At 38.6% G+C, this 26,110-nt stretch overlaps 1 protein-coding gene and 1 long non-coding RNA gene across 5 annotated transcripts in view; one reads left to right on the plus strand and one right to left on the minus strand.

The window, feature by feature from the left end:
- The window catches only part of LOC143681462 (uncharacterized), a 251,236-nt gene extending 234,319 nt beyond the window's left edge, over window positions 1-16,917 (minus strand). The window contains exon 1 of the long non-coding RNA XR_013174655.1: window positions 16,657-16,917. This is a non-coding gene — a long non-coding RNA (uncharacterized LOC143681462). The remainder of the gene's footprint in view (window positions 1-16,656) is intronic.
- The window catches only part of SLITRK5 (SLIT and NTRK like family member 5), a 99,465-nt gene that overhangs the window by 63,055 nt on the left and 10,300 nt on the right, over window positions 1-26,110 (plus strand). Inside the window, exons 2-3 of one of the 4 annotated variants that reach the window (XR_013174654.1) lie at window positions 8,706-8,847; window positions 10,631-10,708. Coding sequence is in view for 1 of the 4 variants with exons in the window: in XM_077158518.1 (XP_077014633.1) it covers window positions 19,280-19,364; window positions 21,154-24,041 (2,973 nt within the window). In the remaining 3 variants the exon portion in view is untranslated. Of the gene's footprint in view, window positions 1-8,705; window positions 8,848-10,630; window positions 10,709-17,951; window positions 18,048-19,267; window positions 19,365-21,153; window positions 24,996-26,110 lie in introns of those variants that run through there. The other 3 variants (XR_013174653.1, XR_013174652.1, XM_077158518.1) reach the window with 3 other exon arrangements.

The raw sequence follows: 26,110 nt of genomic DNA on the forward strand, positions 1-26,110 counted from the left end.
GATGGTTTTCTGATTTAATTATTTTTCTTCTGTTGAAAGCCAGGAAAATTAAGGATTCATATTAATTATCACACTTTCTGATTTTAGCATATTCTTTTGTGCATGCATGCACACTCTCTCTCATGTGCTTTCTCCCCACTCCTTTCTCTGCCTCTCTCTCTCTCACACACACAAGCATGCTCATGTTATAATTCTTTTAAAATATTAGAAGGCATTTTATAATCATTAGAGGAAGTCTACTTAAGTTATACTTTTGACTCATAAGCTTTTCAAGATCAGTATCTTTTCTATATTAGTTGAACTATGAGTACATAATTCACTACATTTTATATTTCTCTCCAACAGGATATGAACTCCCTGGAGGAGAGTTCTTATACTTGGTAGGTCTATTTGTTTTTCATAATTGACAAAGGACCTAACTCATGCTAAGGGATTAGTAAGTGTTTGATAAATGTTTAAGTGAGTTAGAGAAATTAATTTTTGTAAATATTAATGCACATAAGCAGTGCTACTTGATAAAGTAGATATGAAAAATTTGAAAGACTCATAGATAAGACTAGTATAAAAGGTTTTCATTCATTTCCCAAGTAAAACTTGTGAACACATGCTACCAGTATATATTTCCAAGCATCCAACATGGAAAACATCTAAAGTCATCTGACAAAGATGTGCATAATGACAAATAAAATTAACATTAAATATTTGCACATTTTTAATTAATTTACATCAAAGGTCAGATAAAACATAATCACAAAAAATAGCATATGAACCATTGATTATATATTTGAAATTGTTCTCATGAGTAATTTGAAATAAAATCTGCTTATATTATTAACATAATGCATAATTTATGAAGATAAGGGAATGACTTAACCACTTAATATTTATATTGAAGAAATGAAATAATTAAACAATTATTAGCAATAGAAAATGATGGAAAAATAGACCAGAATAGGAAGAATTAATAATAAGGCTATGGAAATTTACATTTGAGAGAAACATCAAGTGTCACTGAGTGCTAGGAAAAGTTATTGTATCACCCTCAATAGCAACTGTAAGACATGAGCTCAAGTTAAGGTTAACTACGAGGTTTTGAGAATAAGCCTAAGAGCTTTATATTAAAATCAAATGAGGCAAAAAGCAAAATTTCCAAAATATTTACTCTCCTAGTTCAGGCAGTGCATATTCACTAATCCCATATCAGGTTACAAATATTAAATATTTATTATTACTTAATCAACTATTTCTTATCATTTCTTAAATCTGTCCAGTGAATTTAACAAAATTTATACTTTTGTTATATAAAAAAATAAATTTTTATACTTCTTTTATAACAACTATTGCTATTAATTCTGTATTACCTTTTACACAAAAGTAAAATAATCCAAGCCCCATACAGAGAACTCCAGCATATCCCTATTCCCCCAGATCTTCGAATTCTAATATTTTGCCACATTTGCCACTCCTTCCATCTATCCATCTATATATCTGTTTGTCTATCTGTCAATCCATCTTCTGAACACGTGAGTGCAACCTGTATACATCATGTTGTTTGAACACTAAATACTGCCATGAATATTTCCTAAGAGCATTCTTTTCTTTTCCTTTCCTTTCTTTTCTTTTTCTTTCTCTTCGATTGTGAGAACATAGATATAACATAAACTCTTCCATCTCCACCACTCTCAAGCATATCAGTCAGTAGAATTAATCACATTAATAATATTATGGTACCCTCACACCTTCCACTACTGAAAACTTTCCAACACCCCAAACAGGAAACATATGTCCATTATTCATTAACAGCCTATTCTCCCTGCCCTCCACCCCTGGCAACCTATACTATACTTTCTATCTCAATGACCTTGCATATTTTCTGATAGTTTCATTGTAGTTACCATGGGGCTTGAATTTAACTTCTTAAATCTATAAAAATATCATTGGATCTGAAACCAAATTAACTGCCATATAATATGCAAACCATATTCCTATAATTCTCTATACCCCACCTTAACGTAGTTTATGTTACAATGCATGTTTGTATTTTATAAGTCTCAAACCACTGAGTATTAACTTTGCGCATTTGCCTTTTAGTTCCTGTAGTAAGGAAAAAATGAAATTAAAAACCAAAAATAAAATAGTAGAGGCATTTATATTCATCCATGTCATAACCCTTACAGGAGAGCTTTATTTCTTCTTGCAGCCTCAATCTGTTGTCTATTGTCCTTGCCTTCCAACTTGCAGAACTCTCCTTAGCATTTCCTATAGGGCCAGTCCAGTGGTGACAAACTCCCTCAGCTTTCCTTAACTGGGAATGTCTTAATTGCTCTCTCATTTTGGAAAAGTAGTCTTTTCAGATGTAGAATTATTGGCAGGCACACTTTTGCTTCCAGCACTTTAAATATGCCATCCCACTGCCTTCTTGTCTCAAAGGTTTCCAATGAGAATCCTGTAATTAATCTCATTGAGCTTCCCTTGTAAGTAAAACATTGCTTCTCTCTTTTAGTTTTCCAAACTCTCTCTTTATCATTAGTATTCATTCCACAATTTGATTATATTTCACAGTGTGAGTCTATTTTGGTTTATCCTGTCTGGAGTTCCTGGAGCATTTTGGATTTCTTTCATTAAATTTGGGAAGTTTTCAGTCATTAATCCCTTGAACATTCTAGGACTCCCACAAATGTTGATAGAGACATGCTTGATGCTATCTCAAAAGTTCTTCAGGCTCTATTAAATTTTCTTTGGTCTTCCTTCTTTCTACTCCTCAAACAGGATGGTGTCAATGATCTTATCTTCAAGTTCACTGATTCCTTCTTCTGCCTGCTTTAATCTACAATTGAACACTACTAGGGAATTTTTAACTTCATAGTGTTTAGCTCTGTTAGCTTCTTTTCATAATTTCCATCACTATTAAAATTCTATTCGTATTCACTGATTCTTTCCTAATTTCCTTTAGTTTTTTATTCATGTTTTTCTTTGGCTCTTTGAGCTTATTTTAAGAACATTTCTGAAAAGTTTTTGTCTTGTATATCCCAGATCTGGTCCTCCTCACTGACAGTTTCTAATGAGTTAATTTCCCTTGCCTGGGATTTCACTTTGAACTTCTTTGTATGTTTTGTAATCTTTTTGTTTAAACTTGGACATTTTGATAATTTGATGTGTTACTGCTGAGTTTAGATTCTAATGCATCTACTCCTATGGCTTCTATCTGGGTAGGATTATGGCAGTGTTTCCTTGACTGCCTAGAGCTAAAAAAAAAAGAAAAAGGAAAAGGAAAAAGAAAACACCTTTCCCTGTCTTTGCACATTGAGCTGTATGAATGTTTTCCTTCAGAGCTTTTCCATACAGTGAGTTTAAAGAATAGCTCAAGGCCAAAATATAGGGCCACTAGGATCCTTTCTACACATGCATCATATATTTGGCATGTGCATGTGGCACTAGGGGTTCCCCTATTTACATGGTACAAATGCCCCTTGTAGCATAGGAAAGTGTTTCTTCATAGCATAGGCCAGTTCTGCATGGAGCTGGTGAGGGAATAGACGAGGGGTCAACCAGGGTGCCACAAGAGCATACATTTTTTAATCTGCCTTTTCTTAATTCAATGCTTGTCCTATTACTGAAATCCTTTAATTGTCTTCTGGAGCTTTGAGAAAGATGTTTCTGCCAGATTTAGGCTGTTCAAAGATTCTGTGGAGAAATGGAGCCCTAAAACTTGTACTTTGCCTTCTTGATTGGGGCTAGGACCTGTGTAACTTTTTGTTACTATGAGTGCTATAAGTTGTTTAAATATAATAATAATACATTTTCCTACCAACTATGCTTCCTCTTAAAGTGCAAATTTCTTTATATAGTCTGCATATTTTGGCAGACATCCAGCTCTTGTTTTGTATCACACAATTGGAAGAGTTCTAAAACAAACAAACAAGAAAGGCTTTGCACAGTGTTTTATTTTTTTAAAAAATCAACAGAGTATCCTAAAACTTTACACTGTAAATTCAGTAACTCCAGAGTCACCCAATGCTCTTGGTAGACAAGGAAGAGCATCTGGAATAATTATTCTAACAGCCTGCAGAAGATTCCTGTGGTCTTCTAAGCTAGAAAAGAGATGCTTTAATGTTCAGTCCCAACCCTCCTAGTCAATCAATAAGGACTTACTTGCTATATAGTTCTATAAGGGTTTCTTCTGGCAGGAGCTCTCTGGGTTATTGTAGGAGGTTTTGGATCCCAGAAGCTACAGCTACTGTGACCCCCAGTCTCCTCTTTGTCAGTATGCTCAAGCTCTAAGAATTGTGCTGCTGTGCATTCGCTAACAATGTATTTGAGTGGGTAGGGAATGAAATTTAAAAAGCAAAATAAGGACAAACAATTCAAATCCTTCCATCCTGTTGTTTTTTTTTTAAATGACAAGGGGTATATAAAACACATCTCAGGACTGTGTCTAACCATGGCATCTGAGTAATGCTCTAATGCATGACCTCGGTATACATAATTAATGCAATGAAAACATTTTATAAAAACTGAAATACCTAAAATGCAGTGAAATCTGAATTGTTCAGTATTCTCCCAAAAAAAGAAGAGTGTATTTACCAGCATTTGGATACACTAATAATTGTTATTATCAGTCAACAAATCAACTAGATATTAGGAAATACAAATATTAGCACAGCATAGTTGTTAACAACAAGGAAATTATAGATTAGTGAGAGCACATGAAGAATCTATTTTCATACATGTAAATGTCATTTGAAATTGATGGGAAAAATATATTTTTTCCAGTATGGTATTCATAAAGAGTGCATTTAATTATGTTTTGATAATTCAAAATTGGTTATTCCACAGATGGTATATACAGTTCTTATTTTCACATACTCTCTATTTAATTGTGTGTGTGTGTGTGTGTGTTGATAAAAACTAGGCCATCCATCTCCATAGCTATGAGAGCAAAGTTATACAACTTATTGTCATGTGCAAAGTAGTAACTGTAAGTCAATTGCACCAACATTAATCTTTGTGGATTCAAACAAAATGCCCATAGTCAAACTACATTCTTTAAAAAGAAACAAGCCATTATAATATATGTGACTTCCAGATGATAGCTTTGAATTCAGATTTTCTTTAACAGGGACATTTACGAAAATAAAAATGTTAAATAACAAAGAGTTCAAAGTTACTAATTTCGCATGTTTAAAATATGATATCAGGGACTACAGAAACATTCAACGCATGCAAGCAAAAGTAAATTAAATTTTTAAAAGGCACAAAAAATAAGAATGTTTTTATAATTTACAATAAATTCGTCAAAATTAATACATAATAGAGCAGGGCAATAATTTGAATTAATGGCACATACATATAGTATTCTATATGTTATGAACTAAATAATGAACTAAAACTATAGCTTAAATTGATTTTCCTGTACTTTCTCCAGAAAACCGGCATTTACATTCAGTTAAATATTGACTATTACGCTACAGACTTATTTTAAAGATATACCATTGAGATATTCATCATGAAGACAATTATTGCTTTATAATTTTTCTTTGGTGTATAAAAGATGCTACACATTCAAACCTGACTTAATTTCCCATTTATTCTCTCTCCAATTTTCATTATTTATAACATTGGAAACTCCAGATATGAAAGCATATGTCATAGTTTGAAGCTATACATACCCCAGAAAAGCATGTTTTTAAATCTAATCCACTCTTGTGGACATAACCCCATTATAAGGAGGATATTTTGATGAGGCTATTTCATTTAAGGTGAGATCCACCTCATTCAAGGGTGGGACTTAATCCTTTTATTGGAGTCCTTTGTAAATGGATTGACGGGGGGAGGAGGGTGGAGAGAGAGAGAGAGAGAGAGAACCCCTTGGAAGCAAGAAGCTGAAATCAACAAAACTTGGAAGAGAAGAGAGAAACTAGCAGACACAGCCATGTGCCTTACCATGTGTCAGAGACTTTCAGCAGCTGGTCTTCGAGAAGAAAGCATTGCCTTGATGATACCTTTATTTCAACATTTTCTCAGCCTCAAAACAGTAAGCTAATAAAATCCCATTGTTCAAGCCGAAATATTTCATGGTGCATGCTTTAAGCAGCCTAGGAAACTAAAACAGCATGGTTTCTCCTCTAGCCTGTCCTCTAGATCTTTTAAAACAAAGTGCATGCATATATTTCATTAAACTCATCACTAGGAAGTGCTGTCTTGGAATTACTCCCATTTTCTTATTCCAATAGCCAAAAAGAGCTTGTGAATTGTGCAAGCTAGCAACTCCTTAACCTTACAGCGGACCATTGGTACTATAAATCTATAATCAGAATCAGTGATAATGAATGCAATTTGTCTTGAATAATGTCTACTTTGGAGAAAACTCTGCTGCAATCTTATGTGGCCTTCTTCAATTGTTTGCCTTTAACAATTGTTAATATGAAAGCAAAGTAATAATAGTGGCCAGTTCTTATTTAGTGCATATTAGGTACTAGGAAATGTGCTAAGTATTTTGGTTGGATATTCTCTAGCTAATCCTCACAACAAATGTAGGTGTTATTATTATACACGTGTTATTATGGATGAGGAAACAGAGGCACTGATCTAAATAAACTAACCAATATTTTAAACAGATTCTAAGAGGCAAAGAAAGAAAAGGGACACTTGGGGATTTTTATCTAAACATCTACTTTTAATCACTGTACTGTGTAAAAGCCCACCACAGGAATCAGCAGGAACTAAAATTAAAAAGTCCTCATGTTTATAATGCTGCAAACTTTAAATTAATATATTTTGATAAAACACTTTTAGATAGGAAATTCTATGAAAACATATTTCCTTGTGTAAATAAATATTTTTTTTCCTAAGCAATGATTTGGGGTAAAATAGTACTATATACTTCAGACTTTTATTAAACCTCCTTATGTAAAAATATCTCTCACAAAGACTATTTAGAAAAATTATTCTGCATTTTAGTTGTTTTCTGTTAAAAATATCATCAAATCTCACAAAAACCCAAAATATAGATCTCTAATAGTAAATAATTTGTTACCGAATATGTACAAATGCAAATTTCTTGAAATAAATAGGCATACCTTATGTATGCCCTAACAGATATAAATTAATTTGTAAATCCAGTCACAAAATATTGACACTATCATCACAGGAACTTTATTCTCCTAAAGTCAAGCAACTCATTGGCTTGACTTTTTCTCTGTCAGTGAACACACAATTATCTCTCAACAGTTAATTTATTGCTCATCTTTTTAAATGAAAATTTTCAATAAACCAAGCAGACTTCAGTATGATCATCCATTTAGACCTTAGGGTCTTAGGCAAATGACCTAGAATTCTACCAAAAATTACATGGTGCCTGTGGTAGTGTTTCATTTTTATTACTGTGTTTTTCAGGGTAACGTAGTTATCAAGTAAACTTAGTTATACACTGTTCAGAATAATGTCCACTGACTAAGGAGTGAGAAAACTAGAACACCTGTCCACATTCTCCAATAACTAGTTGTGTATTGTGGTTAAAACATTTACACTGTTTGAGGGAGGTGTGATGGTAAACTCAGAGTGAGAATTCTCACCTGCCATGCCGGAGACCTGGGTCCGTTTCCCAGTGTCCACCCGTGTGAAAAAAAAAAAAAAAACATACACTGTTTGAGTCCTTTAATTTAGGGTATGGCACTCCATGATATCTAAGAATCGTACCACTTCTAAACTACATTAGAAAAATTTTCTAATAGTATTTTATTTTTAAATGTAATAACAAAAAGTCTCCTCTAAAGTACATCTTGAATAAATCATTAGACTTTAGGAACCAGAACTCTATGTTTAGGGGCTATTGATCTGTTATGTGATCCAACAATTAAAAAATAAGTTCAAATGTGTTCCTTCATTCAATCATAAAGTTGAATAGTTATTCAGAGTTGAGCTAATCCACTTACCTCCATTTGGAACTGACCTAAACTGTTATAGAAAGACAGATTTATAATCTTGTTTTAAATTTTCAGTTATTTTCAAAATAAACACGAAGCTTTTAAAAAATTAATTTAAAGTCCAAATGAATTTCTAGTTCTATTTGAAGGTACAGGGGATATGGCTAAACATTTCAACATAGCAATCACTTGTCTAGAAAGCATCTGATAATAAAACACCTGATAATAAAATGGGACAGAACATCCCAAATTGAAAACTTTATTTCCAAATGTAGCTTGCTTTTATATTAATCTGCTCAGCTACATTATAATTTTCAGAAGAAAATTCAATCTATTCACTTTATCAAGTATAAATGTCAACACAAAATACCTGATCATGTGCATGTGTTTTATCAGTAACTGCATGCATGCCCATATGCATTCCCGCTCAGTACTGCTTTGCAGATTCAGTTAAAACAGTGTTTTCTGTAATCCTCAACCTCATGTACCCACTACAAGCAGGTGCGTGCAGGTGTTTGCCTACAAGAAGATTGCTGATAGTTTATTATAGCAAGAAACAGTGGAAACAAAAACACTGCCAAGTAATGGTGTCGGACAATGATGTTCCATGCGGTGTGATGCGTATTTATTTATTATGGGCCAAGCAAAGATGAAGCGTTCTTCTGTTACATTTTTCCATGGAAGAAATAGTTATCAAATTCTAGTTTCCACAGATAATGTCAGTGTACTGGAAGGACTGCAGCTGTACTATGAGTCTCACGGACATTTAACTTCTGACAGCTGTGAATGCTTCTTTGTGAATGCAGACATCGCTCTTTGACTCAGAGTTTCTGGAAGAACTCCAAGATGCATTCTCAAGTGCTGCTGCAGGCTCTGGGAGTGCACATTAGGAGAAGGTGGTCAAACGTCATGAACTACTAAGGTAGACGGATACTTGCATTCTTTCTACATATTTATTTCAGCAGACTTATTTGTAAATAAGTAAACTGATAGTCCATGATGAGTTTGACATTAGAATTTCAATATTTGGAAATGCATAGTTATTTCAAAACATTCCATGGATAGTTTATGCTTACATTGAATAATTACTGGTATACCCAAACACTCAAATATTTTCTTTGAGATTTATGGAGATAGTCGTGTTACATTTATAACAAAATTAGACTATTTGACATGGATGTCCAGTAGCATTCAGAGATAATAAAATAAAATTTAGTCATTGGTAATGGATATTCATGGCTTGTGATTAATATTTCCATAAGTTAAAGTGATTTAGTTAAATTCTTTAGAAATTTAATTCAGATAATTATATAATTTATGTATTCTTGGAAAACAAATTCTTTATAAAATATGTTTGGAAGTTCTCATTTATAAGTTATTTATATGGCATTTACTGTTACACAGGGCTATGGGACTGTATCTCTAAGTGTACACATGAGGGTGTAAGGTGATTCTTCCTCAAAGGAATAATTTTACTATTTTATTTTTGATTTATTAGGATTATATAATGCTTGCTTTGACCTCTGGCTCATTAAATGCAAAATAATAATTAATAATTAGTCAAAAGTTCAGCGATCCAGAGCAAAACTTTTACTAGAGACATTTTCTACTTAAGGAAACAAGTATATTGTATGTATATAAATAAGCATTATTTTAGTAACCCTTATTTATTTGTATTACTATGACAATAACTTCTAGCAGTTAGTGACGTCCTTTATATTCATAAAGCAGATAAAAATAGAGATGGTCTATTTGTAAGTATAGTTCATGATTACTTTGTTTTATTATTATTATCATATGTAAAAGAGCATTGTTATGGGTTAATAATTTGGAAAATCTATCCACCATTGCCTTTCTCCAAAAAAACATGGCATTCTAGAAATGAATCACTTAGAAATATTTTTATTGAAGTGCATTACTGAATATTGTTATCACTATTGTCACTTTTCACTTAAACTGAGGTAAAAGTACAAAAATGCTCATTTGAACTAGCAAATTAAACAGAGAATAAATGTCCTTGTAATTCATATTATAGGTTGGATCAGTTACATGCTGGTGGTAGTAGTAAGATATTTCATCAACTACTCTGAAACTCAGTTTGCTCATCTGTAAGGAAAAGAGGACACTTTATGAAGTTGCTATGATTATTGAATCAAAGAATGAGATAATCTATATAAAATAGTAAATGGTGATTATATGCATATATGGATATACATTTCATTTCCCTTTTATTTTGCCTTATAGAGGTTGTTTAAATTTTGCATGTTACTTATGACTGTGAAATCATAACACAACCAAAGACATATTCTCTAGGACAAATTAATTTATGCCTCCCTTTCTCAAAATATACAATGATGTTAGGTAATTATAACTTGTATATATTAACATAACAATGATAAATGAAGTACTTGAAATATAAATAAATCTTGAATATACTAGTGAATATCCTAAGTTGTGTCATTGTTCAAGTGTCAATGTAGCCCTAGACCAAAGGCTGTCTGCATATCAGTCATTACTTATATAACACAGCAATTGAGGACACACATTGATTATCAAATGAAACATGTATCTTATACTGGTGATTCAAATCCAAACTGGTTATTTGCTCATAGGGATATATAAAAGTCAATGAAATATGCTAATAACTATGAATCTAGTGTCACTATAAAGGTTTAATTAGATTGATGGAGTGTTTTTTATCACAGGATAAGAAACATGTGATGCAATATTGAACAAAAACTGAGCTGCCACATATCTGTTTCACAGAAGCATACAATTTACAAGTGAGTATTCTGTTATCAATGTTTGTTTAAATGAAAATGACTTGAAATTTTAGGATTAAATAAATAATTTGATGCTGATAATTTAAGATCAATATTATATATTATTTTTCTTCCAAGGAAAATCCATTTCCATATTTACTATTAGATTAACTTGTGTGGTAGTCATTTGGTCCATTGAAGAGAAAGTACAGTAACTTCTTTATATATAAAGAAGTTTGATGTACCCAGAGGTGTCTTCGTAAATGCAAGTACACAACTGATACAAAGCCAGAGTCAAGAATGGAGTTGAGATCTCCTGAGAACCACTCTACTGCTCTGCATCAGGTGGCTTCCTAATTATTTTTGGGCTTCAAACCCTTAGCAATTAACCTTCCCTCTAAAGCTATGTGAATTTTGTCCATGTAAGAAGTATACTCTTGGAAATACATTTCAATTATCTTACTAATACTTTAGAAAAAAGTTAAAAATTGAAACAATCTTAAGAAATTGTAGCAGTTTATTATGTCTGGGATAGGTTAACATGTTTTTACAAATGGTTGCAAATCTATAAATATGATTTTTAACTGAGATTTAACCAGCTCCTCATGAAAATTAGAGGTCATATTTGTATTCGATAAGTTCAATAATTACAAATTGCTGGTCGAAATCTGCCCACTCTGATTGAGCAGCACTATGGTTCAAAATAGAGTTTTGATATTCAAATGGAGGAAAAGCAGGCGTGCAAGTATAGCTTCATCACTGACTGACAGATTTCTTTGCATAAAAGCCTATTCCAGATAATTCCTGAAGCAAATTACCATTTAAGAATTTATTTTCGAACTCTCCTAACATCTCCTTCTGTGATCTAGAGAAAAGTACTTTACAGAGCACTTTATCATACATAAAAAGACACTTATCTTCTTAATAGAATGCTATTGATTTAAAATACTCCACCTTTCCTTCCTTATAAGTGTGTGATGAGGAATTTTGAAATGCCAGTAAAATGTGCCTTGAAATCATTAAAAGAATGGTACAGACCCTCAGCTGAATGCAATTTAAAAGAATTAGGTAGAGGTCCTCAACAGTATGAAAATCAGGAGCATTGCCAAGTATGAATCATAATTATCCTTATTTATTGAGGGTGTCATAATAATCATCATTTCCTATGAGTACAGCTGTTCATGCTGATTGAATTTCCAAGATATCCCAAAAATTGCACAAGAAACATAGTTTCAGTCTTCTAGGAATTTATATTCTTGAACTCCACTGCCCAATATGGTAGCCATCTGTGAATATTTAAATTTAAATGCATTAAAATTAAATAAAATTAAAATTAGTATCTCTATCACACAAGTCACATTTCAAATGCTGGTGGCTGATGGTTATAATACTGAACAGTACAGACAGAGCTCATATCCATTATCACAAAGAAGTTCTATTGGGCAACACTCATGTAGAGGATTGGCACATATGACATAAGTTGCAGCAAATGTTATTCAAGTACACAATTTAGTTAACAGTATTTTGTATATTATATTCCACTTATTTTAACTGGAATATGTAGATAATTTTTCAGAAGGTCACAATGTCTCTATAATCATCCAACTACCCTGATAGGATCCAAAAAATTATTTTTATATCTGACACAAGAAATAGGGTCTAGAACATGATAGGTACTAAATAAATATTTTTGAATGAATAAGATCATAAATGTACAGGTATTTCTGGAGTTCATTTATCTTGCCATTTTAGAGGTTAATAAAAAATTATTTTCCCAAAAAATAATTATGATCTAGTCCAGAAGAAGACATCAAATTTAAGCAAGAAATAGCAACACTGAACATTATATATCAAATATCAGATAATGCAGGAGAATGCTTAGATGAGCAAGTCATCAATGTTGTTTAGAGTACACAAGAAAGATTTTCTGATGAAGAAAAATAGAGTTTAAAAAAGCGAAAAATCTTTTTTCATAAAAGGACAACTCAAAGCTTGGAGAAAAGGCTGACTTATTTTGAGAGGAAGCAGAGATAATGGGGGTCTGCTGAGTAGACTATTCCTGTTGACAAAGGTGAATAAACTTTGGTCAATTTAGATATTCTCAATAAACAATAATCTTCCTGAAATTTTTGTGACAAAATTGCATTTTAGAATGATTAGCTGTCTTTCTTTGGAAACCTAGAAAGGGCATAGAAAATATTGATATGATATAATGCCTGTTTAGGCTTGTTTTCTGAAAATGACTAGATATATGTGAGAACCAAGAACCACTGGGTCTCAAAAGACAAATCATAACTCTAATAGAAAGGTACATAAAAAAAATAGTCTAGCTATATAATAAAGCTGCCTCTTTTCCAGTGGAATGTACATATTTCAATGCAAGAACAAGCCAGATGGCAGCAGGCTTTGTTCTAACACATTCTGACAATAGTTTTTGTGTTTAAATTATGTCACGAACACACACTCACTTATCTTCCTGCAAATAGCAGTAAAGAACTGCTGCTGACAATTTCAAGTATGACTGTTTATCTTTACTATGGAACCATTTTGATCTTTTCTTTCACCTAGCACAGCATCAAAAACTAAAGTTCTCAGTACACAGCCTGGTTCTGTATAATGAAAGTGATGGAAGATAGCTCATTATTGACAGATAGGATTGAATATCCATGTAAGAGTTATGAAAAGAAACCATTTTAACCAATTAATTTACACTCATATAATTAGAACTATATTCAGTCTCTCCATTGATAGCAGTGCTTCTTATACAAACAACATTCCAAGAATAATTTGGGAAGTGCTCTCTATCACCACTCCTTTCATTTTCCAAATACCATGCTCTTCCTTTCCAAGTACACATCTTTCCTTTTATTTTTTTTTTGAGACGTGCATGCAAATTAAAATGTTCAAATAGTGAAAATTAGAGAATATGGTGAAAAATACATCTCCATCTACTCATCTCTCCAGTCTCCTTCCAAGAGGCAATCCCCATTATTAGATTTGAGTATATTTACCCTTCCAGAAAGATGCTGTGCTTGTCCAAGCACTCATCTTACATAAGTCTTTCTCCCTCTCCTCTCTTTCTCTCAGTGTCTATAGGTGATGCTACTTGTGCTCTTCATAATGGCTGAAAAAGTATTCCAATATACACTGTTATTAATGGTAGAACAGTATTCCAAAGTATGGATGGATGTGTACTATTTTTCATTTAATCACACATTTAAGTTATTCCTAGTCATTTACAAATGCATCTGTTGCAATAACTATCCTCTTACATATTGTCATTTACATGTACTTTGGTACAGTTATTTTGGCTAATTTTTGAAAATGTAATTGTTTATTATCAAAGGATATGTGCATTTTAAATTTCAGATGATATTTCTAATTGGTTCTCCAAAGAGCATATATTTCAGTCTACAATTATGTCAAAATAATATGAGAGAGAGCATTTACAAGGAACTCTAAGAGTCAAGGAAGAAAAGCATTTATTTTGTGTCCATCTTTCTATTATACTTTTGAGAGAAAAATTTTTAAGGCTATAAATACCTAATTAAATCTTCAGGTGAATAAACAAACTCAGCAAAATTAGTCAGTTTAACTAGTTATTTTAGGTTTGATAAATATCACCACATGATATATTTGATTATCATAATTCCAAATGTTTCAAAAAAGTCAATAACATATGCCATACAGCTGTTGAGTTTAGCCATTACATAGAGAAACGATCAAATGATGGCTCATTTTTTACATCCAGGAGAAATTTTTTTTTCTTCTTTTAGAAATTTGTCCTTTTAGGGACATGTGACAAATGTATTTTAAATATCAAAGACTTTGAAACTTATAGCCTCTAATTTAGATGTAAAACATTGATTATATATTAAATTGGATTTTATAGATTTCTTAGCAGTTATTGTGGTAAGAGTAAGTTTTAAAATAATGCACAAAATATCTAGTACTAGAATTCCATAATGCTAACAAAAATTTCATTAGGCTAACAAGAGAAATGTAAGCTATACTGGCCTTACATTTCTAGTGATGTCAATCATGTGGCCTCTCATATTATTACCGAATAATTTCCTTATTTTATTACATTGCTTCATGAAGCAAATGTTTCACTCTTGAATAAGCATTTTAATATTCTACAGATAATATACAATAATACACAAATGTAATATAATGATATCCTTAAAGAAATCATTTAACATAAAGATTCCTCCAAAGGGTCCATGAGCACTAAAATAATAATTCCAAATAATAATAAACATATATTCACAAAAATATATAGCAATTTTCAAGTGTCTTCCATTTCACAAGTATATTTATCTAATTATGTGCATGAGTCTAAGTATTGTGTGGCAGCTTATATCCACATCATAGGATTGTATGTTGCATAGTACATATTTCAACTTAGATAAATCACTCATATGGATAAAAGTCGCTCACATTTGATCACTATTGCTTGATTCATTTATTTCTTTACGCAGCAATAGCAAAAGTCGAAGCAAACAGGAATCTACAGATTTATAAGTGAGCCTTTTCCTTATTTTTATGATGTTCCTCCCCACTCCGCCCCCCACCCTGCTGGTCTTCTGTTCTCTTCCTGGCACAATATTTTCTCAAAATGCAGTTTCCTACAGCGCAGCTTATGGAGACACCTAGTGGTAAACAGCAATGGTGGCTTTTCGGCCCATTCTTAATAGTGAGTTAATAACAACTGGTTTTCTTCATGTATTCCTTTGAACCACAAGAGGGTTAACTAGAATATTAGTAATGTGTGTGCTTCTAACAAAACAATTACTTAAACGAATTGCACACGTGTTTAATAATTTTAGTTTAATAATTTCACTTTGTTTTAATTAGGACAATACATATTAAAATTAAGAGAAATCCAAAAAATAAACTGAACATTTGATATTAAATGCAATTGTGAAAGTTTAGGAAAGTAATAAAATAATGCAGTAAAATAGCTATACTCAACTATTTTGAGAAGTTCAAATGATTAAGCCATTATATCAGAATTTTATCTATAGTTTAGCAACATTGAAAATTACACTTCATTAATACTAAAAATTTATATGCCAAAAGTTTCTAGCTGGAATTAATATACAATTTTTTAAATATAGTGCCTTAACGCTTTCCTTTTGAAAATATAAAAGTTTTTGAGACTTCAAAAATAAACTTTCTAAAATCTTTTCTTGTTAGAAAATAATGAGCAAATAATAAGTACAGTAACAAGCTTTTTGTGGGTTAAGTCTGTTTTTGTCGGTTTAAATGAAGTACCTACAACCAGTGGTTATTTCCTAGGCCAAATGTTTCTAAATTTAACAGGAATTCCTATTATAAGATTTTATTTTCTTTATCAGACATTACAGATTACTATTTTACCTCTGTCTTGTACACGCCTAAAACTTAACCAAAATCGATTCCCAATAAAGTACTATGGCTCAACTAAAAATATTTATGTACCACAGATTCAAAGGAAATTCCAAGAAATGTTGCAAAACGACAGAACGCACTAATATTCACCACCACTTCTCTATAAATGCTTCTAATTCAACATATATCTTGAGAACATGGAAAGATGTATGTTTGTGGCTATATAATATATATATAAGGATCTATATTAATTATATATTTAACCAGAAGATTATAACCACTGTATTATCCCATATAGTAACAATAATGAGACAATATCACTGATGTTTAAGACGGTCCCAAAAGATACTACGAAATCAATTACAAAATAAAATGGATAAAATATATTTCCATCGTAAAACGACCTAATTATAAAAGGAACAGGTAAACGCACACTCAGCCTGCACTTGACCACTTATTACGATCAACTTTTCTTCTGTTATCTGGGATGCATTGCAAGTCTTATATTACAAATACTGAAAACAGGTCTTATGAAAGTGAAGACCCCTTTTGGGGAGGAGGTGTCTGGTTTCAAGTAAAGAACCAGGAATACTTACTGTAGAGATGGCGCTAGTGGAGTTTAGCAGGTGACTCTTCATGAAACTCGCTCTCTATCGGTACTGTATTTACTTAGTGTTTTCCAGCTTTTTAGGGCACACCAAATGTATTCACAAACATTTTCTCTGAAAATCGTTCACATTCTCTTGTGCTGTCGAGACATACACATACCTACAAAACGTAATTCTTAAAAAAAAAAAAAAAACTCCTCTTTTTTGTAGCTAGGATGAGCCACTCCCTCTTCCAGGGTTCTTTACAGTATGTACATGAAACAGCAGCGTGGGCTCTACTATTTTAAAAGGCAGGCGGAAGGCAGACCATTAGCACAAGGATGGAGTCAGCTGTCCCTGACCACCAACAAGCCTGGAACTGTCGGGGTTATTTCCACGCCTCCCTTTCTCAAACCGAGGACTGCAAGGTCCCACGCTAGTGTTACGCACATGGTCCAAGGCTCCTCCGTCTCGCACGAATGTGACATGTAAGGGGGGCTCCGGCTGCGCCGCGGAGCCCAGGGAAGCCGTCGCCCTCGCCTGCCATCTATCGGTCACGGAGCTTCCCCTTCGCCACGGGCCATCATGTCTGCTGCAGCTTGGCTCGCACCAGCGGCGCGACAATAAACAAGTGCACGGGACAGGGCCCTGAGCCCGCGCGGGATCGGAGACCCCGGTGTCGCTTACCGCGCTGCCCCCTCCTCTGCGCGAAAGGGAAGACTCAACTTGCTCCTAGTTTTTTAGAGCAGCGGGGCCGCCGGGACACGCCACCGGCGCACAACAGCGCTGTTCCTGCTCCCAGACCTCCCAAAGGATGTCGAAGACAGAGAGTCCCAAATAATGAGGATTGTGCGCTGCATCTGGGAAAGGATCGAGAAAAGCCCCTGGCGATGCCCTGCAAACGCCAGGAGCGATAAAACCGACAGGAGAATGCAAGAATCCTTCAAATACTAATTAGGGGTCGTGGCGGAGGCAGGCGAAGCCAGGGGGCAGCGGCGGCGGCTTCGCAGCGTGGTGGTCGCCGCGGTGCGGGGGGCGGAGGACCACGCAGAAGCCTCAGTCACAGCTGCCGGCGTCGCCGCGGGAGCAGCCGAGGGGCTCCGTGCCACCTTCGCTCGCCCCCTCACTACCATGTACAGCGTGCGCTGCAAGAAGAAGGCTGGCGATGCACGCACACCCCCGCGCCCCACTCCTTCTGGCTGGTCCCGGGGCGTGCGCTACTGACCAGGGGGGAATGTGGTGAAGACGGCGCGGAGGAGAGCACAGGGGGGAGGGGAGGGTCGGCCCGTGCGAACCCAGGCCGCAGGGTGCGAGCAGCCAGAGGTGGCTGGAGGGGGCGGCGGCGGCGGCGGCGACTGTGGCTGGTTCGGAGAAAGTTGCCCCTTATGCAGATGGGAACTGTAAGTACCCTCCGTGGGGAATGCGTGCATCAAGGGGTTCCAGGGACCCCGCAATCACTCGGCCGCTGCAGCGCGGTTGGAAGCGAGTGAGCAAGTGAGCGTGAGTGTAAGGGGGTGCGAGCGCTCGGCGGGGCTGACCGTCACGTTGGTCAGTGGTACCAGGAAGCCTTCTCCGCTCTCGGTTCCCTCTACTTCCCACATCTCCCCCCAACCCCCGACACCTCCTCCGCCCCTCCCGGCTCCCTCTCCAGGTCCCTACCGAAAGGAGCCTCTCCAGCGGGTCCTTCGCCGCCCCCTCCTCTGCCCCTCCCATCCCGTGGCTAGCAATCGCCTCCCCCCTTTCTGCTCTCCCCTCCCCAACCTTGCTGCCCGCTCCGACTACCGCGGAGAGCGCCGGGGAGAACCGCTTGGGGAGTCGCGGAGTCCGCGGCCGCCACCGCCGCGGCGGCCCGGGGCTGGCGGCGTCCGGGCGTCTCTTTCCACCAGCCGCTCTGACCGCACTGCTGTTCGCCTCCCCGCCCTTCCTGGGCTGCAAAAACCCAGCGCACACCCCAAAGAGATTGTATTTTAAGGGTGGCTACGATGAGTGGGCCCTGGAGATGTGAGACAGGGTAAGTCAGCGTTTACTTTGCTAAAGAGGTTTCAGTGTGTGCAGCGGAGTGGCTTTCTTTGCTTCTCCTCCCTCCCCTTCTTCCTCCCCTTTCCCTTTCCTATGCTTTGGGGCGGGGTGGGGGAGGGGGAGTCTTGTGTCCTGGAACTCCTGGTGCTTCTGCCTGGGACCGCTTGGGCAGCTGTGCTTGGAGCTCTGGTTCGGCCTGGGTGCTGGGCTCTAACCGGCGCTGCTCCATGCCGCTTAATGCGGGGATATGCAGGGCGGTGATCCAGGGTATAAATTTTTTAGGTGGAATCAAACACAGTCCTCACCCCCGCCCTCAAAACATTAAAAAAAAAAAAAAAAACTCTGATAATCTGAGAAAATGCAGCGCACCCGCGAATTTATTTCCGAGGTGCGTATTCCGGTCAGATTATCACCCTTCCCCAGTAGTTTCAACTTTATTTCCTCAAATTTTCGGCCTCCTTTGATGGGAAAGGAGGAGGGGAAGGGGAGTGGGGTGAGAGGAAGCTCTTTGACCCTTGCTAACCGGCACTGAATTAAAGTTGTAAACGCTCCAGTTTAATACTGGCGAGTCACAATTTGCACTGTGCTGTCAGATGGGGGTGGGAGGTGAGAGATGAATGGGGGCGGGGAGACACAGGGAGTGGGGGAGGGGACCCTGGATGTGCAGATTCGATCCAGCGGAGAGCCCAAATTCCAAGGTAAACGTTTTTGCTTTTGTAGGTTTGTGTTGCCGCTTTTAAACCGGGAAGCGTTTACGGTTGCTTGAGAGGTCGCTGATACTTGCGAGGTATATCCAGTGTGGTTGCGATTCGTCTTGACACGTCTGGGTGGCCACACGTGAAATGATTCGCAGGCACACTTGCCTATGTGCGCGTGAATGCGGGACGCTTTCTAATACGGGCTGAGGTCTGCTTGGGAATCCAGAGGAAGATCTCCAGCCTTAAAACGTGTTTCAGAAACGCCTGAGCTTGAGTTTGGGGTTGCGATTGGACCTAAGACTTCGGTGGTGAGGCAGAAGCAGGGTTGACCAGAAAAAATGTATTGGTTCCCGGAACCCAGCATTTCTAACAAATGTTCTCGCCCCTCCCCCGCCCCCACCTCCTGCTAACACGCGCACAGGCTCCCACACACACATAGTCCTTTTATTTCCTTCCTTCATGAATGCTGCTGTGGACCAGAAGTAGGAAGTCGAAGGAAGCCTTCTAGGGGACAAACAGAAAGCAAGAAAGAAAAGGGGGAGGGGGGGTCAGATCGTTCCCGCGGGGAGATGAAATTCGAATATTTTACTGACGTAGGTCTCTTGCTGTTCTCTCCTCTCCACCTTTTTCTCTTTTGTCTCTTAATAAGCCCAAGTGCTTTTTCCATTAAAAACATAAAAAAAAAAAGAACAATGATAATTAAATATGATAAGCAACTCCAAAGGAGGGGATGCTGGTGATGTGGTAGTTCAATCTAAATCTCTCTAATTCAGTACGGTTAGTTTTGCATACCTTGGCAAACAGACGCGAAGCCCGATGTAAGGGAGATTTTGGCGCTGGTCCTTGGTTTAGTTGGAGCTGATTCCCAGTAAGCAGTGAGAACGTTCTCTTTAAACTCCTGGTTATCAGAAGGTGATCCGGGATTGAGGATGCCTTCTCAGTTATTTGTAATCCACGGTGACCAACTGTTTCAGTGGTTTAAAGATGCGTTTTGGTAGCGTCGCTGACATGATCAATGAGGAAAAGTGGATTCAGAAGGGCGCTCTCAGGGAAGCGCTAAGTGGCAGGAAGCATGCAATTAGGACGCTGATCTGCCTAATAGCTGTGGTGGGGAAGTCCCCCATCAAAGCCAGGGCGCTCTCCTTTTCCCCCTACTCAGAGCTCCAGAAGACAATTGGTGATTTAAGAGTTTCTTCTGGCTCTTTTTGATACATTATCTTATATCCTTTCTGCCTTTGAAAAGTATTCTTTAGTTCCCACCCTGGTATTTAGAGCTACAGTTTAAAATTAGCCCAAGCACTGTGGTTCCTTGCTTCTCTGTGAAAATGGGAGACCTTCACAGTGAAGAGGTTCTGAAAGAAATGATGGGCGCTGGGAATAAATGAGGTGGCGAACCTTGCAAAATTGTGCTTCCTTTCTCTTAAATTAGAACCATGAAACTGAACTGACAGCCATTTTATGTATATTTATGGATTGATTTTGTAAAGGGAGGAGAAGGAGAACACTAAAATGGGACTTTGTCTAACCTGCCCTTATCTTGTAAAAAAGCAGCATCTTAGTGTTGTACTCCTTAGGAAGTGACCAACCTTTAAGTCAAAATAAACATCTGATTTTAATAAAATCTGTAGAATGTCAGTGTTTTGTTGGGGGGGGTTCGGATGTCAGTCATATCCCCTCTTTCTGGATTTTAGAGAAATAGTCTCAGAGAAGAGAGAGACTTTCTGACTGATCACTTTAATTTTTTGTGTGTCATATTCTGTTGTCTCCTCTTTTCCTCTCTCTCTTGCAGGCGGTAAAATGCACGCTTGCTGCCCCCCAGTAACTTTGGAACAGGACCTTCACAGAAAAATGCATAACTGGATGCTGCAGACTCTAGCGTTTGCTGTAACATCTCTCGTCCTTTCCTGTGCAGAAACCATCGATTATTATGGGGAAATCTGTGACAATGCATGTCCTTGTGAGGAAAAGGATGGCATTTTAACTGTGAGTTGTGAAAACCGAGGCATCATCAGCCTCTCTGAAATTAGCCCTCCCCGTTTCCCAATCTACCACCTCTTGTTATCTGGAAACCTTTTGAACCAACTCTATCCCAATGAATTTGTCAATTACACTGGGGCTTCAATTTTGCATCTAGGTAGCAACGTCATCCAGGACATTGAGACTGGGGCCTTCCATGGGCTGCGGGGTTTGAGGAGGTTGCATCTGAATAATAATAAGCTGGAAGTTCTGCGTGATGACACTTTCCTTGGCTTGGAGAACCTGGAGTACCTACAGGTCGATTACAATTACATCAGTCTTATTGAACCCAATGCTTTTGGGAAGCTGCATTTGTTGCAGGTGCTTATCCTCAATGACAATCTCTTGTCCAGTTTACCCAACAACCTTTTCCGTTTTGTGCCCTTAACGCACTTGGACCTACGGGGGAACCGACTGAAACTTCTGCCCTATGTGGGGCTGTTGCAGCACATGGATAAAGTTGTGGAATTACAGCTGGAGGAAAATCCCTGGAATTGCTCCTGTGAGCTGATTTCTCTCAAGGATTGGTTGGACAGTATCTCCTACTCCGCTCTAGTGGGGGATGTGGTTTGCGAGACCCCCTTCCGCTTACACGGCCGGGACTTAGACGAGGTGTCCAAACAAGAACTTTGCCCAAGAAAACTCATTTCAGACTATGAGATGAGGCCGCAGACGCCTTTGAGCACCACTGGGTATTTACACACCACTCCGGCCTCGGTGAATTCCGTGGTCACTTCTTCCTCTGCTGTTTACAAACCGCCCTTGAAGCCTCCTAAGGGGACCCGCCAACCTAACAAGCCCCGGGTTCGCCCCACCTCTCGGCAGCCCTCCAAGGACTTGGGCTATAGCAACTATGGACCCAGCATCGCCTACCAGACCAAATCCCCGGTGCCTTTGGAGTGTCCCACCGCGTGCACTTGCAACCTGCAGATCTCCGATCTGGGCCTCAACGTTAACTGCCAGGAGCGCAAGATCGAGAGCATAGCTGAGCTGCAACCCAAGCCCTACAACCCCAAGAAAATGTATCTGACAGAGAACTACATTGCTGTCGTGCGCAGGACCGACTTCCTGGAGGCGACAGGGCTGGACCTCCTGCACCTGGGCAACAACCGTATCTCCATGATCCAGGACCGGGCTTTTGGGGATCTCACCAACCTGAGGCGTCTCTACCTGAATGGCAACAGGATTGAGAGGCTGAGCCCAGAGTTGTTCTTTGGTTTGCAGAGCCTGCAGTATCTCTTCCTCCAGTACAATCTCATCCGAGAGATCCAGTCTGGGACCTTCGACCCGGTCCCGAACCTCCAGCTGCTATTCCTAAATAACAACCTCCTGCAGGCCATGCCCTCGGGCGTCTTTTCTGGTCTAACCCTCCTCAGGCTGAACCTGAGGAGCAATCACTTCTCCTCCTTACCCGTGAGTGGAGTTCTGGACCAGCTTAAGTCCCTTATCCAAATCGACCTCCACGACAACCCTTGGGATTGTACCTGCGATGTCGTGGGCATGAAGCTGTGGGTCGAGCAGCTCAAGGTGGGCGTCCTGGTGGACGAGGTGATCTGCAAGGCTCCGAAGAAGTTCGCGGAAACTGACATGCGCTCCCTTAAGTCCGAGCTGCTGTGCCCAGACTACTCAGATGTGGTGGTTTCCACACCCACTCCCTCCTCCATCCAGGTCCCCGCTAGGACCAGCGCGGTGACCCCCACCGTCCGACTGAACAGTACCGGTGCCTCCGCGGGCTTGGGCGCGGGCGGAGGGGCGTCCTCCGTGCCCCTGTCCGTGTTGATCCTCAGCCTGCTGCTGGTTTTCATCATGTCTGTCTTCGTGGCCGCCGGCCTCTTCGTGCTGGTCATGAAGCGCAGGAAGAAGAACCAGAGCGACCACACCAGCACCAACAACTCGGACGTGAGCTCCTTCAACATGCAGTACAGCGTGTACAGCGGCGGCGGGGGCGCGGGCGGCCACCCGCACGCGCACGGACACCACCGCGGGCCTGCTCTGCCCAAGGTGAAGACGCCCGCGGGCCACGTATACGAGTACATCCCGCATCCGCTGGGCCACATGTGCAAAAACCCCATCTACCGCTCCCGAGAGGGCAACTCCGTGGAGGATTACAAAGACCTGCACGAGCTCAAGGTCACCTACAGCAGCAATCACCACCTGCAACAGCAGCCGCCGCCGCCGCCGCAGCAGCAGCAGCAGCCCCAGCAACAACCCCCGCAGCAGCTGCAGCTGCAGCCGGGGGAAGAGGAGAGGCGGGAAAGTCACCACTTGCGGAGCCCCGCCTACAGCGTCAGTACCATCGAGCCCCGGGAGGACCTGCTATCCCCGGTGCAGGATGCCGACCGCTTTTACAGGGGTATTTTGGAACCAGACAAACACTGTTCCACTACGCCCGCGGGCAATAGCCTCCCGGAGTATCCCAAATTCCCATGCAGCCCCGCTGCTTACACGTTCTCCCCCAATTATGACCTGAGACGTCCCCATCAGTATTTGCACCCGGGGGCAGGGGACAGCAGGCTGCGGGAACCGGTGCTCTACAGCCCCCCCAGTGCTGTCTTTGTAGAACCCAACCGGAACGAGTATCTGGAGTTAAAAGCAAAACTAAACGTTGAACCGGACTACCTCGAAGTGCTGGAAAAACAGACCACATTTAGCCAGTTCTAAAAGCAAAAAAAACTCCCTTGGAGCTTTTGCATTTAAAGCAAAGAAGCAAGGAGGCACGTTGAACGCATTTGATTAATTGTGTGGTTTCAACGTTTAGGGTGAAGTGCCTTGGCACGGGATTCTCAGCTTCGGTGGAAGATACTGAAAGGGTGTGCAATTTCCTTTTAATTTTACACGCGGGAAATATTTGTGTAAACTGGGCACGTGGCTTTTTCTTCTCGCGTGTGGGGAAGGAGGGGAAAAGGGCTTTACGGAGGGCAATTTGCTGCGCGAGGGACTTGTTAAAGGTCGTAGTCATTTTTTGTAGTGATTGGAAGTCTTAAGAATGGTAGAAGATGGCAGCGCATAGATTCTCCTCTTCCACTTTTACTCCCTTCCCCCTCTCCCCCCTCTCCCCTCTTCCCTTTTAAGCCATGGATGGGTCTAAATGGCTTTTGTGGAGAGGTTAGCACACCCCAACTTTAAGTGAAAGTTTATTTTCTCCCCCATCCCTGCCCTCCTCTCTCTCATTTCTTCCCCTTTCTTTTTAAAGGATGTGTTTGTATGCATTCTGGACATTTGAATTAAAAACAAAAGTATTGTGATCTTGAAAAGGATCACCATAGATGTGGACAAATCATTAAAATTACAGAGCTATATGATCCATAATTGATTAATCTCAAAATAACTTATTGATGGAATATACAAATATTTTATTGTAGCACCTATTTTTATATGTACATTTAGGATTTCTCTTTCCTTCACTATTTAGCCTATGATTTTCGCAGAGGTGTTGCACTCTATTAGGAGCAGTATTTCCAAAACTAAATTGCTATCAAATGGCATTTAAAAACATTAAAAATGTGGATAATTTATGGCAAAATCTTAAAAAATCCAGCGCAGCCCACCCATTTGGATCTGAACGTTCAAAAAACTGACATAGCCCAATATAGAAAAGAAAATATTTTAAGGCAAATAATTCAAGTGAGAATCATGTGGAAGTTTTTGGTTTTATTAGAAAAGATTTGAAAGTATTTTTATTAGTCAACCAAAATGATGTATTGATTTGACTACTATTGTAGCCGGCTTTTGATTATTTAACCAAACCCAGTTGCATTTGTACAGATCCACGTGTACTGGCATCTCCTCGGAAGACCAAATGATGGACTGTACAAATCTCTATACAATGTCTTTATCCCTCTGGGCAGCAAGCAATGATGATAACCATAAAAAGGATCTCTGTAAGATGGGGCTACTGTTGTTACAGTCTCATATGTATCCCAGCACATGTAATTTTTTAAAATAGTTTCTGAATAAACACTTGTTAACTATGTCAAATATGAGGGATTGAAGTAATGATTCCTTGAGGTGCAGAAGGCTTAGCTACGCGTGATTGTGTATCCAACGTGAACGATTTAGGCAATAGTAGCTAACCTTTATTCCAAATAGATAATTTATGACTTTCTTGGTTCAGGGAAGTATCCATTTATAAATGTATCATTTAATGAGATTTCCACTGTACACTTCATTTTCTTATTGAAGTATTCATCTAATGCATGGAACATGGTAAGTAATATATTACATACTCCTTTTATTTCATTTTGTGTGTTTTTGTCATATCAGTATTATTTATTCATTCTACAATTTTCCATTGCTTCAGTATTTTAATTTGTGTAAAATTATCTGCAACAATTTCATGATTGATACTTTATCTAAACTTGATCCATACCCTCAATGTTCAAACTGTTGGTGGGTATAAGCTGTTCACATCTGCCTAAGGTTTGCTAGTGTATTCTACTGTAGATTAGTATGTAAGGGTACAAAATGTTTGTATAAACTAATCTGAAACTAAAGAATAATGTCCTTCGTTGCTATTGGTGGCTCTCCCACAATCTCAACTGGAATGTGTACAAGGTGAAGGGGTGTTCATGAACTTTATGTTTAAGGAACACATTTTGTGGCATTCTGCCACAAAGAGGCAGCATCCACCCATGATTAAATTGACAACAACTGCTTGAATTCAGATTGAACAGGTGGTAACAGTTTCCCTAAGGAATTTTTTTAAAATAGTAGTGCGGAATTGGCTAAAT

Source organism: Tamandua tetradactyla, chromosome 4, assembly GCF_023851605.1.
Source record: "Tamandua tetradactyla isolate mTamTet1 chromosome 4, mTamTet1.pri, whole genome shotgun sequence".
Classification (NCBI taxonomy): domain Eukaryota; kingdom Metazoa; phylum Chordata; class Mammalia; order Pilosa; family Myrmecophagidae; genus Tamandua; species Tamandua tetradactyla.